The 18837-nt window shown below is 31.9% G+C and overlaps 2 protein-coding genes across 2 annotated transcripts in view; one reads left to right on the plus strand and one right to left on the minus strand.

The window, feature by feature from the left end:
• The first annotated feature begins 1752 nt into the window (after window positions 1-1752).
• LOC126882934 (thioredoxin-like protein 1) lies at window positions 1753-15780 on the plus strand. Its single transcript, XM_050648011.1, has 6 exons — window positions 1753-1963; window positions 4072-4228; window positions 7787-7894; window positions 11693-11815; window positions 13046-13206; window positions 15466-15780. The coding sequence occupies exons 1-6, from the start codon at window positions 1866-1868 to the stop codon at window positions 15677-15679; spliced, it is 861 nt and encodes a 286-aa protein (XP_050503968.1). The 5' UTR covers window positions 1753-1865; the 3' UTR covers window positions 15680-15780.
• LOC126882933 (integrator complex subunit 9) overlaps window positions 15715-18837 on the minus strand; it is a 33711-nt gene continuing 30588 nt past the window's right edge. The window contains exon 11 of the mRNA XM_050648010.1: window positions 15715-15890. Coding sequence (XP_050503967.1) covers window positions 15771-15890 — 120 coding nt within the window. The 3' untranslated portion in view covers window positions 15715-15770. The remainder of the gene's footprint in view (window positions 15891-18837) is intronic.

An 18837-nucleotide genomic window follows, 5' to 3' on the forward strand; every position in this document is an offset into this window, starting at 1 on the left:
GTGACGTCATTTTTTAGCATACGCAGTGCCTTTATATTTTGGTACACGCTATTCGCGATTGAAACGGACTATAGAGGGCAGGTCGAATGCAAGAAAATGGCCGATATAAATGGTATAAACAAACATTCAATTGAGGAATAAAACGATACCGATTTGATTTAAAATATTTTAATGTACTCATAATGCTCAAATATACTAAAAGTTTCTTAATAGTGACCAAATTCCATTCAAATCAACAATTTTCTGGTTTGTTTATACCACTTATAGTAGTTTAAATTTATTCCACCAGAGGTCAGCTACTTTGTTTTTCATCGCGAATTTTGATATGTTAATTGTTTGTTTGATAGAAACATATTTGTTATTAAGGAGAGGGGAAGGGAAGAAGAACTATTCAGATGCTTCAAACTTAAGTGCACTTTACATCAACAATAAATTGGACAAGAAATTGACAAAGATATTCAAGGTCAAATTTGACTTATACAAAACACCCAATTTTGCCGTGAATAAAAGGAAAATAAAGAAATTTGACAAAATAAAACATATCCAATTGTTCTATTTCATCAAATTCCTTCATTTTCTTTTACAAACCATACATTTTGTACACGTTAAATTTGGCCTTGAATAACTTTGTCAATTTCTTAAATTTATTGTTGATGTAAAGTGGACATTAAATGTAATAAATCAATGTGTATATAAAAGTATTATATTCACATTAGCGAAATAAATTTTAGTTGACATGAAATGTACAAAATATTGTTAAAGATTTGTTTACTACGGAAGTTATTTATACCAGTTTATAAACTATAAACCAATGCTGTTGTGTTTATTTCTATTTATACAGGGAATTGAACTTGTTACGATTTTCATAAAAAATATGTTATAGCTTTGTAAATACCCATAATAACCCTAACATAATAAACCTTTATATTTTTGTGATGGGGAAGTTAAGAAAATTTCGAAGAGACAATAAAATATAGGGTGTTCCATTTAAAAAAAAAAACATATGTCTGGTCTGCCACTATGTTATCGAACGCCCTGTAACATTTTAACTAATTTTGTAATATGAAGCTCAAAGTTTGCTACAATTTTTGTTATTAACTTTTATTGCTATCTATTACTATAGCGAATCTACTGAGCTTTATCACACTAATCAATCTCCCTGTATCTTTTATCTTAATACTTCTGCTACCGTTAATCGTGAATTTTGATCTCTTATCTTTTTCATACTGTTTTAAAATAATGTTTAACTCATTAAGGCCCGGTCTTTTCACCTCCGAATAAAAGTTATTCGGAGGTCTATTTGACAGATTTACATGTAATCTGCCGGATAATCTTCACAATAAATAGTTATTCGGAGGTGAAAAGACCGGGCCTAAAAGAACTAAGTAATTGTCCACATTCCATAGTTAATTTAAAAAACACTAAACAAATAAAAATAAGAAACTCTTTCTTTACTAATCAATCAATATTAAAATGTGAACACAACGCGATTAGACAAATTCCAACACTACTCTCTGACACTCGCGGTATATACTTACCACAGCATACACGCGGCTCAAGTTAGCGTGTATGTAAAAAACCAGTAACAGTGCACGCTAAATAGTGACTTCACTGCGTTTCGCGTGTACCTAACTTTTTTATTTGCGTACACGTTAGCGTGTACCTAGACACAGCGGTATGGCACCGTTATGCTGATGTGGCTAGATTACCTTAAAGAACCGGCAGGAAATAACACTATGGCATGTGACATGAATTATAAATGACAGTGACAGTTAGACGACAGGTTCGAAGGAAAGCAGTGAATGTGCATTTTATTTAGTTGAATTAATCACAAATATTCATTACTCTTGATTAAAAATCAAAATATGGGTTCAATTAGAGTAATAACTGATGAAACACATTTTCAAACTGAATTAACAAATGCTGCCACTAGACTTGTAGTCGTAGATTTTACTGCAACCTGGTATGTTATAAAATTTGTAAATTATTACTCAAAATTAAATAAATTTCTCTCTGAAAGACCAGACTAATTTGAATCCGTATTTGTCAGTCTTAAGTAATACATACTGTGGTATTACCTTTTTCAGGATAAGTGGACATCATTGACTTTTATAGAATTAAGTTAAGAAGAATTAATTGAATGCTATACTGGAACAACCTTGCAACTGCCAATAGTTTCATATGTGGGTTTTTCATGGAACAACGTTTATATTCGCAAAAACTGTACTGCGGACTGTGTAGTAGTACTATCAGTACTATGTAGTCTATCATATTATGCTCATAAAGATTCCTTTTTTCAAAATGATCATATAATGTGTTTTCTTCAAGTTATCCACAAAATCTGATTTGGCATTTTCAATGTTGTTCCAGCATAGCATTCAATTATTGCCTAATTCACTTTTAATTTTAGATTCAAATATGCCTAATTATTTTATGATTTAATTTTAATTAATTTTAAATTACTTCTTACCTATTAATTTCTGTTGGGTGTGGATTTTTGATGTCATGGATTTAATACTAGAACATAGTAAATAGAAATGAACTTTTAAGAACACTCCTTATGTACAACTTACCTACTTATGTACACTTGGTCATAAGACCTTTATGCCATACCTTGTTTTTTTCCACTAGACTCACTAATTCCTGTGGTATCGATGAAGGCCAACTCTTGACTCATATCACTTAGCACCTTGCGTGTCATAGGATGTGCATGGCAGTCTCTTCTTCCATGTAGCATTTTCTACACTATTGTTCTTTCTCCTTACCTAGTTTGTATAAGCATTTTCTTAAACAACAATGTCCATTCCAACAATCACCATTTTAGTAACTGTTTTAATCATTCATTGAAGTTCATCAAATTGTCTCGAGAGTTTTGAACAATATTCATGATTATTTTGTTAGTCTGGATTTGCCCTTGAGAGGCTCTCTATTTCTTTTGATTATTACTTATCAGCTGCTTCTGAACCTAATTTTTTGTAGCATCTTTTGTAGAATGGGTCTGGGCCAACAAAGGTTTTTCTCAAGTCTGGTTTTGCTTACAAATCTACTTGTTCATTTGCATGCACCTCTTCATGACCTGGAAGCCACATTAAATACACTTTATTATCTTGTTCCGGGTTGTTGAGGAGATTTTTGCAGTTCTTCACCAGTTTTGATGTGGTGAGTGGGTCCTTAACTGCCAGAATAGCCACTTGACTATATGTATAAGTGTTGATTCTGTTTGCTTGGGGTCCCCATCCACGATTTCATTCGTGTCTACCACCAAAGCAAAATTTACTATTTTAATTAGGAGTAAACCCCAATATTTATTGTAGTTTATTAGTAGTTTGAAATTAAATATATTTGACGTTTCGATTTCCACTTCGGAAATTAACAATTAGTGGAAATGAGCATTGAGTAAATTTACATATGATACCACAAGAAAATAGCTTCAGAACAATACCAAAGCAACACAAAGCTAGAACATAGTTGTATATTTTAATATTTACTTTTTGTTCTCTAGGTGGTATAATTGTGTTAATCTTCTCAGTAAGAATTAGTTTTGGTGTCATCACATCTGAGTTCATCATAAAGATGGATTCCTCAAGTATAGTCTCGGTGGTATTTGTGTGGCTATTCAGTACATAATTAGGACTTCAAGTATTGTTTGCTTTAAATCTTAAGATTATCTAAAGGCTATCACTGAATATATAATTCCTGCAGAGTGAGACCTGGGATAACCTCTTAAGATGCTATTCCTGTACTATTCAAGGCTCTTGTTATAATTAGAAGCACTTGTCTTTGTAGGGCGGTGAGAGAGATCATACAAGATTGCAAAGCTGTCGTTTTGCACTAAAAAGTACTAAACCATATAAGTAACTGTCGGTTATATTGTTAATATGAGTGCTGTAATTGACTTTGGAATCTTGACATCATTGGTTAGTTCTAGTTCTTCCCTAAATAATTTTAGCTGGCTCAGTCCAGTAATCTTCCTATTAGTGAAGGCTACTCACTTAGTTTTTGACAAATATAAATTAAATTAATTGTTTTGTTTTCTTACTTACGCAATCTTTTTACATAATAATGTTGCAGGTGTGGACCATGCCAAAGGATAGCTCCAATTTTCCAACAGCTAGCTGCAAAATATCCCAAAGCTGTGTTTCTAAAAGTAGATGTTGATCAGTGCCAGGAAACAGCAGCTGCCCAAGGTGTTTCAGCTATGCCAACCTTTATTTTTTATCGTAATAGGGTAATATTACTTAATCCAAAAATCTATTTATCAAAAACCATCAAAATATTTTTAATTTCTACTAAACTACTTTGTTTTAAGAGCATAGGCCCAAAATTTCGGGCCAATGCATTCATTTTTTTCAAATCCTGAAAAACGGATAAATATTTTTGAAAACTTTAAACGCAGAATGAAAGATTACATTATTACCGAGGGCCGAAAGTCCCTTAGAATAATCAGTTTCATTTGAATGAGATATTTAAAATTAAGAATCACATTCAAATTCTTTTTCACCCTTGTAACTTATTAAAATAAAACATTATAGAAGTTTTCACTGACTTTTGGCTCTCAGTAATATTGTAATCTTTCATTCAGGGTTAAGTTTTTCAAAAATACTCATTACTTTTCTCAGGATTCGAAAAAAATGAATGCATTTAAAAAGCATTAGCCCGAAATTTTGCGCCTACGCTCTTAATGGCTTTGGATTACTTAATCCATTTAGCCATGATAGATAATAAAATACTGTTTGCTACCATATTAATTATAAGCATATTATATACATATTTGATAAACTACGTGCTATTAAAATTTTATTATTACATGTTAGATAAGATATTAGCACCAGGCATTTTATTATTTTTTCACTTTAAATATGGTTATTAAAAAATATATTAAATACTTTTTACTTTAAAAACTTATATTTAAATGTGTACTAATATGTACAGATCAAGTGTACTTAAATCAAACTGTTTTTGCTACTAATGTATTTCATCACAGGTGTGGCCAGTTTTTTTTTAGTCTTCAGTGCTGAGTTTCAATGCTGAAAATAGTGCCCTATCCCCTCCCTATATAAGTTTTTTTTTTAATTTCCAACAATGATAGTATATACCTACTCATTAAATGTAAATCCTGAAAAAATCGAAAATTGCTTATAAAATGAAATTTTATATTTACAGTACATCAAATCCTTTCGAGAGAGTACGAAACTTTGTCTAGTTGTTGTTTCTAGAAGTGAACGATCCCAATTTTTGCACCCCTCGAAAGTTAGTGAGGGTTTCACAGCACCAACTGTGGCCATGCCTATGTGTTCTATATTATATACAATAAAATATTCTGTACTACGCTTTGTTTTTAACACGTTGATGAACGGAGCGTCTATAGATGTCTAATTTTGGTTGATGTAATGTGACACGTCAACATGTTAAACCAGAAACTAAAAAGACAGATTCACACCTAAGAAAGTCACTAGAAAAGTCACCAAATACATCTTTTTTGGTTGATCATATCACATTCGACGGTAATCAATAAATATATTAAACTAATACGTCGCTAAAGAGTTCTAAAAACAACTGTTTTTATTATAAAAGCAGACTAAAAATCTAAAAATTAAAGGAATAACGCATAAAACACGAAAAATCACCAATATAAATTCATTAACCTATGAAATGCCAATATTGTCAGCATTTCATAAATATCAATGTCAAAATGTCATAACAGTGGAGTAAACTTGCCTGAGGTTGGACCAATTACAAACAAGCACTATGGGATGGTAAATTTGAATTACTCCTCCTGGTTTAAAAACAGTGTATAGTAATAGTTGTTAAAAATACCAAAAAAATCAATCCCCAAAGTATTGCCCAAAAAGGTTATCTTCCTATTTTTATTAAAAATTTATTGTCTTATACTCGATTCTGTATTAGTTGATCATTTATATTCATATCAATCTAAAAATTTAGCTTGCCTATCTGGTACAGTAGAACACCGGTTACCCGTGCTCCTCGGGACCGGACATGACACGGATAATCCGAACATTTATTTCTTATGTAATACATATTATTATATGTACGTATGTAGTATGTAAATACCATATATATACATATGTATCTACCATAAAAAGATAACGGAAAAAATAAATCTTTCATTATGAGTCTCCCTCTCGGCATATAGAGTTTCCGTCGAGTGATTTACTTTGACGCTATTTTGATAAAACCTTAAAAATGCAATTTGAGTAATAGAAAATCATAGCACGGATAATCCGCACACGGATAATCGGGGTTCTACTGTATATTATTGATTTTTTTCAATTACAATTTATCACTATTCTTCTTATCCATTAATGATGGTTAGAGATTACAATAGAAACTCATTCCTTGTCTTCAACTGTTCTGTCCAGTTTCTAATGTTACATAACCATGAGAACTTTTTTCTTCCCATTCTTTATGACATATATTTAATTTGATTTATTATACTTACTGTAAATATTATACTTACTATATATTAACATTTATTAAAATTTACTGTGGCAGTCTCTTGAACGATCTTCCTTAAATAACACGATCATCGCCGCGGTCAAAAATCAAACTAAACAACACCTTATCAGAAGAATTTCCAGTAACAAAAGGATTACGACAAGGAGGCTGCCTCTCCCCAGTACTATTTAAGAGCTATTTAAATAAAGCACTAAAACACTGGAGACGATCTTGCTCAGGGATGGGAATTCAACTTGACGATGATTCAACTTTGTATACTCTACATTTCGCGGATGACCAAGTAGTAGTAGCAGCGAATAAGGAAGATTTAGAATTCATGACGAGACGGATATTTCAATTATATGAAGAGTAGGGCCTTTCTGTATATAGAAACAAAACGCAATACTTATGCATCGGGACTGAAGTAGAAGATCTAATAGTTAACGAACAAGAAACAATCAAGAATTGTGAGGAATATGTATATTTGGGAACAACAATCAACAAGAGTGGGCATACTGAAAAAGGATAGAGCAAAGAATCGTGAAAGGAAAAAGGGTGATTGGATGCCTAAACTCGATGCTATGGTCAAAAGAACTATCTAATCAAAGAAAACATCTTATCTTTAACTCCATCTTTAAAAGTATAGTGCTCTATGGATGCGAATCTTGGGAACTTACTAAATCCCTGGAACGGCGCCTACTTGCATTGGAAATGGACTTCTGGAGAAGATCGGCTAGAAAATGAAGGCTTGAAAGAATACAAAATGATCAAATTAGAAATATAATGGGAGTCAAATCAATCATCATAGACGAAATTCAAAGGAGACAACTGATTTGGTATGACCATGTAGAAAGAATGGACGACAGACTACCAAAACAAATTCTAAAATGGAAAGAAACGCCAAGGGAAAGAAGGAAGAGAGGAAGGCCGAAACAATCCTGGCTAGGCGGCATTCAGAAGGCAATGTCGGAAAGGAATCTTCACCCTGGCAAATGGAACGACCGACGAATATGGAAACTGGGAACCGGAAGGCGAAGAACGCTATAAATAATTGGGATAATAATAATAATAAAAATTTAACCTTGTTATCACTCTTGTCTAGTCCACAGTTATCACTATCGCCCTAAACGACGACACTTTTCATTAAAAAATGTACCTGTTTGATCTCTCTCTCTCTCTCTCTCTCTCTCTCTCTCTCTCTCTCTCTCTCTCTCTCTCTCTCTCTCTCTCTCTCTCTCTTTCTCTCTCTCTCTGGTTGCTGATTCACTGGAAAGATAAGTCTGAATTTGTATTTAAGTTTTTTATTTTTAATACTGAAATTATTTTGCAGACTAAAGTTGATCGCTTACAAGGAGCTGACCCTACAGGCCTTGAAAATAAAATTCAACAATACTATGGATCAGATGATTCAGAAGAAGGGGAAAGTGTGGCCGGACACGTAAGTATTTTGCATTTAAATTTATTAAATGTTTAGTAGACTATACTAAAATTACAATAAAGATGCACCAGAAATAAACAAACCAAGACACATTGAATGTTAAGAGGAGCACTCCCGAATCATGATTTACAATGTATAAACTTTGTACATCATGCTTTGGGATTTACAATGTATATACTGTTATGCTCTCTATTTTCTCTCTGTTAAGAGATTGATCAGCATCTTATTAATTTGATTAATTAATTAATTATTTTTAATACTACTCATGGAAACAAAACCAAAATTTAATAAAACTTTCCAATAAAATTTATTCTCAGGGCTAGTTGATTTTAAAGTATTACCTTCAGTTTGTGGCTTCTAGTATTTCTCGTTGCTCACTTCATCCAGGACAAAACAAGGAAAATAAATGTACTCAAAATCATTTAAATTCTACAAATATTATTTATTTATATGCTATACCATAAATATACGATTCCAAATGTATGCTAAAACTCAATTTTGTTGTAAAAATTTCTTATCTAATAAAATAATCTTTAATTCTACTATCTCCTTTTTTAACAAATTTTCCTTTAAAAGATTCGGTAGACTGTTCTTATTATTATAAAAATAAAACAAATTTTAATTTTCATCTTTTTAAATAAATTACTTATATCTTCTATGAATTTATGAATGAATAAATTATGCTGTAAAATTGTTAAATTAAAACAAATATGGTATGTAATATAAAACAACTCTCTCCTTTTTACAAATGATCTGACTTAACCTTTTTTATCTTCTATACTTCTTATCATGGATTGTGTTGTCCTCGGTTCCCCCATACGTGCTCCTTCGGATGCTGCGACTGTCCTTCTCTTCCAACTGCTTCATCAACAAACAGCACTCGCTCGAAATCTTTTCTCAATTTAGTCTCCGACTCGATACAAACAATATCACTCTTTATACTTCCAAGATTTTTTTCTCAGCTCGATATCTTGTGCAAAATTGATAAAAATCGTCTACTTGTTCCAGACAGAAACTGGAAACTGTTCGGACACGAGGAGATTTTACTTCTCGACTCGATCACGATTTCGTCTCAACAGAAATCTGCTTATACGGCCACCAACTTAACCACTTCACACAAAATCACTACTTTCTGAACTGGACTGCTCTCTTCAGATCTTAATTACACAGTAAATCTTTTTCCTTCATCCACCTGAGACTCAAACACGCTACTCCTCTCCATCAGTCTCCTCGCCAATCACAAGCATTCTCTCTACACATTACATCCCTACTTTCCTTTCTTAAAAACAAATAGTGTTGTATACAAATTTTCTATCTTGTAAAATTCCAGGAGATACCAAAATTAATTTTTGTCTTACATGCTAGAAAAACCCTTTATTCTAAACTAAACAATTTTGTTTACTTTCTAGGAAGCATTTAAAAACGTGCTATTGTCCACGTCAACCGCAAATACATCCACTTTATAAAACCGATCGTAATTTAGTTCTATTGTTCTTGAATTGTTAAGTCCGTTCGTAGAATCTTAACCACTACTGTTTTTCACTTTCCACGAAACACTGCTTAACGACTAAAATATATTAATTACAAATTTTGGCCATATACAGGGCGACGAAAAGTTACGATCTTGTGGTCTTGGATATAAAATGAATTCGCCAAATTTTCCCCATAAAAATTATATAACAATGGTACATTCCACGTCAAATCACTCAGGCAAAAAATTTTGGAACTCCGATTTGTCTGAAAATTGGTATACAGCTTCTGCGGGACGTAAAAATAAGATATTTAAGGTTAAAAAATCTTCTTCTTTTTTTCTCAAAATGTTATTTTATGCGATTTTACAGTGATTTGGTGTTTATTTAAACAAATTTGCATTTTTTGTCGTAAAGTATCAATGAAAAACATAATATTTTAATAGAAAGGACTCAAAAATGTCATTATATGGCATTATAACAAGTTATTTTGAATCAAAACAAGATCAAATTTTATAGTGTAAAAAACGTTAAAATACCGTTTTTTACATTTTTCTCCATTCCCAAAATACATCATCATCGATTTGGCTGAAAATTTGCCCACAGATAGCCAAAAGATAGAACTTTAAGTGGTTAGAAGGATTTAAATTATATTACAGTACCAAAAAAGTTACATGCAGTAATATCAGACTCAAAAGTAGGATTAGTCCAGTCAGGATAGCATTTGACCTTGAATGCCGAGCTGCCCAAAATTTTATTTTTTTGATCTTAAGGAGAGTCAATAGAGCCTAAATTTAAAATCACGAATGAATTCCTCCGTTACGTTAGCCGCCATCTTGATTTTAAAGCAGAATCTGTTTTGCTCAATATCTCCGCCATTTTTAACTTTTCGACAAAAATGGTAGGAACTGAAATTGTTCCAAATAAATCGTATTTACAATTATTACAATTTCATTTTAACAATTTTTGTCGTGAGGTCGATAATTTCGAGTTAATTGTACTTACAGTAGACGCCTATATTTTTGACTGTAATATTGCATGTAACTTTTTTGGTATTGTAATATAATTCAAATCCTTATCACCACTTAAAGTATCATGTTTTGTCTATCTGTGGGAAAATTTTCAGCCAAATCGGTTATGATGCATTTTGGGAATGGAGAAAAATGTAAAAAACGGTATTTTAACGTTTTTTACACTATAAAATTTGATCAAAAGCTTGTTTTGAATCAAAGTAACTTGTTATAATGCCATATAATGACATTTTGAGTCCCTTTTATTAAAATATTATGTTTTCCATCGATACTTTACGATAGAAAATACAAATTTGTATAAATAAACACCAAATCACTGTAAAATCGCATAAAATAACATTTTGAGAAAAAAAGAAGAAGATTTTTTACCTTAAATATCTTATTTTTACGTCCCGCAGAGGCTATATACCAATTTTCAGACAAATCGGAGGTCCAAAATTTTTTTTGCTCCAAAATTGAGTGATTTGAAATGGAATGACCCCAATACATACATTGTAAATTATAAAAAAAAATAATTAAAGTCCTTTATAAAAGGTATATAATTTATTAAAATTCCCTTAAAGGGCTACATCACAAATGCAGAACGTTTTCAATCTGAATACAAATCATCATCAGCTGAACAGGATGTTCACATGCTAAGCCACCAAAATTGAAAATATATGGGTAAAGACCCTTTAAAATGACACAGTCATGGATACATTGACAAAAATTGTTTTAGATAACATGGATGTTATAAATAAAACATGATTAAGCATCGGGCACGATTTGACCCTCACTTTTAACCAACTTTTAAAGGGTCTCTACCCATATATTTTCAATTTTGGTGACAGCCTGTGAACATCCTGTTCAGCACTGATGATGATCTGTATTCAGATCGAAAACGTTCTGTATTTGTGATGTAGCCGTTTAAGGGAATTTTAATAAATTGTATACCTTTTATAAAGAATATTAATTAATTTTTTGTGATATAGGGTATACAGCCAGCTACAGGAAAACTTTTTTCCTTGTTGAATTGTAAATTATGATTTGGGAGTGCTCCTAGTTACATTCAACGTGTCTTAGTTTGTTTATTTCTAGTGCATCTTTATTGTGATTCTAGTATAGATAGATATAAGGTGCTGGATAATACCAATTTGGTTTTTCCTATCTGTCATGTACAGTATGAATCACACTAAACATAAACGGCACATTTTAAGAAAGATAAATGGTCATACCCTCACATTGCTCAAATCAAACAATTTTAATCCATCCATTTATAATGATTCTAATGAAGTTTTTAAACAATCTTTCATTTTCAGATGGACTTGTCACCATTTATTACCAAAGCTGAATGTGAATGTTTGAATGAAAGTGATGAACATCCTTTTACCCATTGCCTAACCTCTGGAGGTGGCTTTTTGCAATCTGATTGTGATGAACAGGTAAATAATAGTATATTATTCAACGAGCATAGCCATTACATGCGAGTAGAATAATATACTTTTTCTACGACCTTTTTTATTTTAATTAGTAAAAAAATATTGTCAACACTAAATTCAATACTAAAATTCTTAAAAACCGAAAGATTTTATTTTTCATAAGAATTCATATTTTATATAACTATGGCAACACTGTTAGAATTACTTTTTGAGCTTATGAAACAGTTGTCATTAGTGTCATTTCTTGTTGTTTCATGGTATATAGTGATGAGCGCGTTAATGACCGGCAGAATAACGCAAAAGATGGAAAACATATTAGGTTGTGGGATAAAAAGAAATGAAACTAGTGGAGGTGGGAAATTTAGCGATAAAAACCTATTTTATATTAAATTTTTTGTTTCTCACCTTTAGATGTATCGGATGAGTTTGGCACAGTGACAGTTTTAGTTGACATATTTCTCTGATACGTCTAAAGATGGGAAACAATAAATATAATGTAAATTTATAGGTTTTTATCGCTAAATTTCCCACCTCCACTAGTTTTATTTCTTTTTTTCTCACAAATTAATACGTTTTCTATCTTATACGTTATTTTGCCGGTTATTAGCGCGTTCATCACTGTATAATGGAGGATAATGACGGTGACTTTTAAAAATAAGACATATTTTAAATGACAATTACTTGAAAAAGAACGTTTTCCCCAGATAAAAATTTATTGTACAATCATCAGTAAGTAAAACAGAATTCATTGATATAAATTTCATATCCGTAAACAGTTTACCCTTTTTTATAGTAACAGTTTACGTAAGTAGTACCCATTGTTTATGTTTACCTTTTAATAACCTCGAATATTCAAATGATGAAATTTAACATAAACAATGTATGTACTGACCTATTGTTACAGTGAAAAATCCTTTAAAAATTTTTCGAAGTTAATTATTGATATAAATTACAATAATTATTGTAATAAATAAACAAGTTTAAGTAATTATTTTATTTGTATTTGCAGTTTATATACGACTAATATATTAAGAGTGGCATGCACCACTTGAACCTAACTTCAACCCGTGAGTAATGAACTATTACTCACGAGTCAAGTAATGGGTGTTATTATCTATTCAAAAATAGTGAATAATGAGCATATTATTAAACGGTCGTAGAAAAAAGATTTTAATAAAATTGTAAAGCACAACAATATGTAGCAACTTTTTAATGAATATTTACTATTTACAGCTGATAATCTCCATTGCATTCAATCAGTCCGTCAAAATACATAGTTTGAAAATTAAAGCACCAGCAGATAAAGGTCCCAAAACCATAAGAATTTTTATTAATCAACCAAGAACGTTAGATTTTGATTTGGCAGATAGTTATACTAGTGTTCAAGACTTGCAGTAAGTATATTTGAGATTTTTTTATTGGGATATCCGATATCGACCATAATAGACGGAGAGGCAGCGCTGAAAAATCTCTTTGAATTTACTAAAGCTAAATTTTTCACAGTTGATTACTGTGATTGTGTAGAGAAACATACTGCGGTCGGTCAAGCGAAACGTAGAACAGGGGTTACTGAGAGGGTATCAAAGTTGCTTTCCTACGAAGGTAATTAAATCCATTTACTAAGGCTGAAAATCAGTACACACATTCTAAATTGAATAATAATAATAATAATTGATAAATAAAAGTTATTATAGTCGGTCAGCTGTATGACGGGACAAAGCCGGTCGGTCGGCCCCAATGAATGTACAGGGTTATTCACTATATTTTGACCCCCTTGTAAACTGCTTTATTTACAGAATTCGAAAAAAAAAAGTAAAATACAAAAGTTATTCGATATTTAAATTATGATTTTTTGACATATATATCGTACTAGTGACGTCATCCATTTGGGCGTGATGAAGGGGAAGCGATTCAATAGGGATATAAAAATATTTTCTTAAGGGTCGAGCGTCGAGCGACCTGATAACACTCTGATGCGCTATAAGGGCTCCCTATCAGCAAAGTGCTTATGTGAGACGTCCTGGATACAAGGACTTACATACTAAATCCTACCCCGATCAATGCTTGAGGCACTCTATTCCCGCTATTTCTAGTGACTAGTGACCTATCATTGATCTGTATTGCTTGCTCGGGTCTTGAGTCCTCGCTTCGGGCTTGGTTTCCTAAAGAAGAGTTCTATTTTAAAAAAAATTATATTCCGAGGCATTTTCCACAACACACAACTTTCAACAATATGACACTTATACTTTAGGTCTATTCTCCTATCAACTTCTGATAATTATTGTTGAATGCAGTCTTTTTCAATGGATAATAGGGCTAACTTGGAAAGTCTGTCTTCGCTTGTTGAATTTCTTGCAAAACTTTTAATGCATTTTAATACTGAAAAACTTCTTTCAACTGATGCACCTGTGGCTGGGATAGTTAGTACTAATTCACACAACCACCACTTCACACAGGGACTTGTTTAAACCAGTAGTTATAAAGAAATACCCAGATTTCTGGGTATTTCTTTCACTAATGTCAGTTGTTTCATAAACGACACTTAATTGAAAATGCAAAGCTGGGATATAAAAAAAATTTCATTATTTAATCGTAGTGAAATAAATTCCTCTGTGGGAAATTTTGAAAGCGAGAATTCATTGTAGAATAGTTGTAGAATATTATTAAAAGGTCTCTCTGTTGCCGACATTATCAATCTTCACTTTTTCTTTCATGTTCAAACCCCATATTTTCAGTTCTATCCCAAATATTTTTAAACTGTTTTCGTTTTTTAATTATCGTATCGTATTAAAGTCATCAATTTGTCTTATACAAAATGCAATGTCATTTGACTTCATCTGTAAAATTTCAAATAAAAGATCAGTAAAAGGAAAAATCTCTGCAAAAAATTTAAATCGAAATATTCTTTAAGCGAGCAGCAATAACAGTCAGAGCGTCCCACTTTCGGAAGGCGCTCGAACGATCGCTTCCAGGCTACCAAAATTCGCGCAACTAGTGGGTGCGGTCATTCAACCCTGACCAATTTTTAAACGGGACAACTGCATGACAAGCGGCGATTTTGAGATGCGCTTCTGTCAGGAATGGACGGAATAGTTGAATTGTGTGCCTATCGAGTTCGTTCGTATGCAATTAATTTTTAATATTTTTTAATGCCTATTGCATAGGTAATATGTAGATTACTTGGATTAGGGAAAAATTTTTGATAATTAAATATTAATTAATAATATATTTTCTTAGATCGAAGTATAGGGAAGCGGTGCTTCCCTCGCTTCCATGGACCGCACGTTTCTGGAACGCAGAGTCACGGTGAAGTTAGATCCAGTATTGAGCAGACTACAAATTTACCGAAAAAGCTTTCCTTTCTTTACCTACAATACAATTTTGATAATTTTAAGTTAAACTGACCAATTTTATTTATTATAGAGATCTCAAGTGGGGTTAACTTGTCAATTTATTGGAAGAATGAACATTTATTTTACTGATAATAAACAAATTACTTATTTTGAGTGTATTATTCACAGAAGTCTTATTTGACACTCGTGAAACGTAGATATGTCAGTATTATTGAACGAATAAGTTTATTCATTGAATAGACTACTATTACTCATTGGTGAAACCGGCGATATGTGATTTAATATATATTTTTATTTTAGGTTTACTCCTGAAGATGTCGAAGGAGGGAATCCAGTAAACTTGAGATACGTGAAGTTTCAAAACGTCCAAAATATTCAATTCTTTATAAAAGATAATCTTGGGGGAGGTGAAGTAACTCAAATCGATCATTTAGCTATAATCGGATCACCGATAAGTACAACTAATATGGGCGATTTCAAGAGGGTAGCAGGAAAGAAGGGAGAAAGCCATTAGTGCATTTATCTTTACAATCTAAATAAAATATCTACTTTAGGACACTGGAGTTTTTTATTTTATTAAAAAAAATACAAATGTAAATAAATATTTAAAATTTTTTTAAGCATTGCATTACTATGTTGCGTAACTTAGTCCTAAGATTTTCATCGGCGTTACATACGACGTGTGTGCTATTATCTTCTAATTGGATGAGTGCATCTTCATCTTGCTAAAATATAAAACAGATAATGCAACAAAACTTTATACAGTCGTTAATTCAGTTAGAAAGTTGACTTCCAATCTGTTGGTTTTCTGTTCACACTAAGTTACTTACACTATAATTAAACCCCCTTAAACAAATTAAAGAAATTGAGAGAAACGCCAATGGAAATCGATTAACCAAATTTTGCGAACAAAATGAACTTCGTAATAGGTGGAAGTATCTTTAAACATAAGCGGATATACAGAGTGGGCCAAAGAAAACAGTCCACCCCGACATTTGCCAGTATTTATTAGATTTTAAGGAAAGGACGAAGCAGGTCGATTTTTGATCTAAGGGGGCACATTCTTACGGTACATACATCTTTCATTTGTCAACCCCCTCCTCTCCACTTCTCCCACTCCTATTTTTAAATAGGGAATAGGCTTCGTGTGTTAGCTCATTTGAAAGGTTATTCAATTCTCTATTCAGTAATATAAACATTAACATTATTTATACAGAGTGTCCAAGAAAATTTTTTTTAATTAAATTGACAAAAAGAAGAAAGTATGTAATTTATTTAATTCAAAATACATTCTCCTAATGTCACAAAACAGAAAACAATGTTTTTTGATAAATGAATATTGCTTAATTTCAATGTTCAAGCTGCCACCCATCTTTATCAAATAAAGATTTTTGTCTGATTTTTGTCAGCAGTAGAATGTATTTTAAGTTAAATAAATTACATACATTCTTCGTTTTGTGTCTGTGTTTTTGTGGAAAAATAATTTTTTTTTGGATACCCTGTATAAATAATTATGTCAATGTTAATATTACTCAATAAAGAATTGAATAACCTTTCAAATGAGCTAGCACACGACCCCTATTCCATATTTAAAAATAAGGGGTGGGGGAGTGGAAGGGAGGGGGTTGACAAATGACATGTATGTACCGTAAAAATATGTATCCTTGCATCAAAAATTGACCTGTTACGTCATTTCCTTAAAATCTAACAAATACTGGCAAATATCGAGGTGAACTGTTTTCTTTGGCCCACTCTGTATAAGGAAAACATGAAAATCACCAGGAGGGAGTACAAGAACCAAACAGATCACACAATTGAATATAAATGGAGAAGGTGGTTGCAAGATATCAGGAAGTTACGAGGTGTTGATGTGGGGTCAGAGCGAAACTAAGAATGAATTTAGCCACAGATAAAAACCAACAGAAGGAATAAATACTACATCGATGCCCTAAAACAAGAAAGAATGGAACTGGGGAGTCAGTCAAAGAAACATGGAAGAATTTTAAAGAAATAGTGATAAATAGGTACAGCAAAAGAAACAATCGGATTAAAAAGAAAATAAATAGCGGATAATTAAATACAATCTACAACTGATAATAGGAAGGAACAAAATCAAAGAAGAAATCCTGCGGTAGGAAGGTTCAGTAGAGGACACATGAAAGGAAATACAAAGCAAAAAACGCAGAAGTAAAAAACACGTCAAAAAAGAGACAAAAGAAACTAAGTGATGATAAATATACCAGAGAAAGCAGCGCAAGAAACTGACCTACTAACACAACATTCAATCATACGAAACCTAACAGGACAAGCACAAAAAAGTATACGAGAAGTAAAGGATAAAAAAGGAAGCAATAAAAATAAGACAGAATACAAAAATTAAAGGAATAATAAAGAAATATATATGCTAAACATGAAATAACACAAGTCATAGAAGACTAAATAGAATCATCAGATCTAGAAGAGAATATTGGAGAAATTACAAGAGAAGAAATTGTGAACACAGTAAACCTTCTAAAAAATGGCAAAGCCGCAGGAATCGACAATATAAATTTGTACTTTTACAAAATGGTTTTATTTTTCATAGTAAACCTTCTTTCCTTTCCTTCAATAACTATATCAAACTCCAATCTCAACAAACTGGTATATATTATTACAATGACATATACCCTATTCCACGAACATACGCCTGTTTTGGGTTACTTCGGCAACGAATATTTTACTGTGCAAAATAAGAAGAACGAAAGTAAATTGCAAATTACATTGTTGTTTATTGGAATAATTATTAGCGCCAGTTACTTTCGTATTTATGTTGCACAGTAAAATATTCGTTGTCGAAGCAATCCAAAACAGGCGTATGTTCGTGGAAAGGCCCATACGATAAATGTCATTAGAATATAAATATTTTTCCTTTATTCCGCGACGACTAAGTGGCCAAATACCCAGGTAGGTGAAGACCAATAACCATAAACGGAAACATATAGTTAAACTATGTGACATCACGGGCCGTTTGAACTATTTTAAAATACAGAAAACTTTAAATTTGTACTTCTAAGGGCCGGTTTTTCAGTACTAGGTTAGAGCTTAAACTCGTTTAAGTTAACCACGATTTTAACCGATCCTCGTTAGATGGTTTAACTCCGAATTTTACGGTTACGCTTGCGCATTGGTGCAGTGAATGAATCATGTTTATTTTTTTGAGTACCTGCCTGACAGAAGGGATTAGTTGGGTTATGTTATTTTCTTTCATCGCCGGAAGTATTTAATACCTCCTTATTACTATAAGGAAATTATTATTATTGAAATTATAAATTATTATCATTATTATATAGGAAGGAAATATATTTAAATATAACTGTAACAGGTACCTATGTTTACACTTACTGTAACAGGATTTAATGCATGAATCCTAGTAATATTTTAAAAAGATTATTTTATATTTGTCTACACAGCAAAATACTTAATTATTTATCAAAGAGTCTGACTTATTATTTCCTGGTCAATCTGTTCAAATAGTGATAAGACCGTGGTCTTTGACAAACAAAATCGGAAGAAAAGTCTAAATCGTCCCAGTAATTCTAATTCTCTTCTGTTATGAAACCGAGGTAGACGTTGTGAACTAAACAAAGATTCCGAACTTGATATTGCATTGCATTTATCATTTTTTAAATTTGG

The sequence above is a fragment of the Diabrotica virgifera genome, chromosome 4, assembly GCF_917563875.1.
Source record: "Diabrotica virgifera virgifera chromosome 4, PGI_DIABVI_V3a".
Lineage (NCBI taxonomy): Eukaryota > Metazoa > Arthropoda > Insecta > Coleoptera > Chrysomelidae > Diabrotica > Diabrotica virgifera.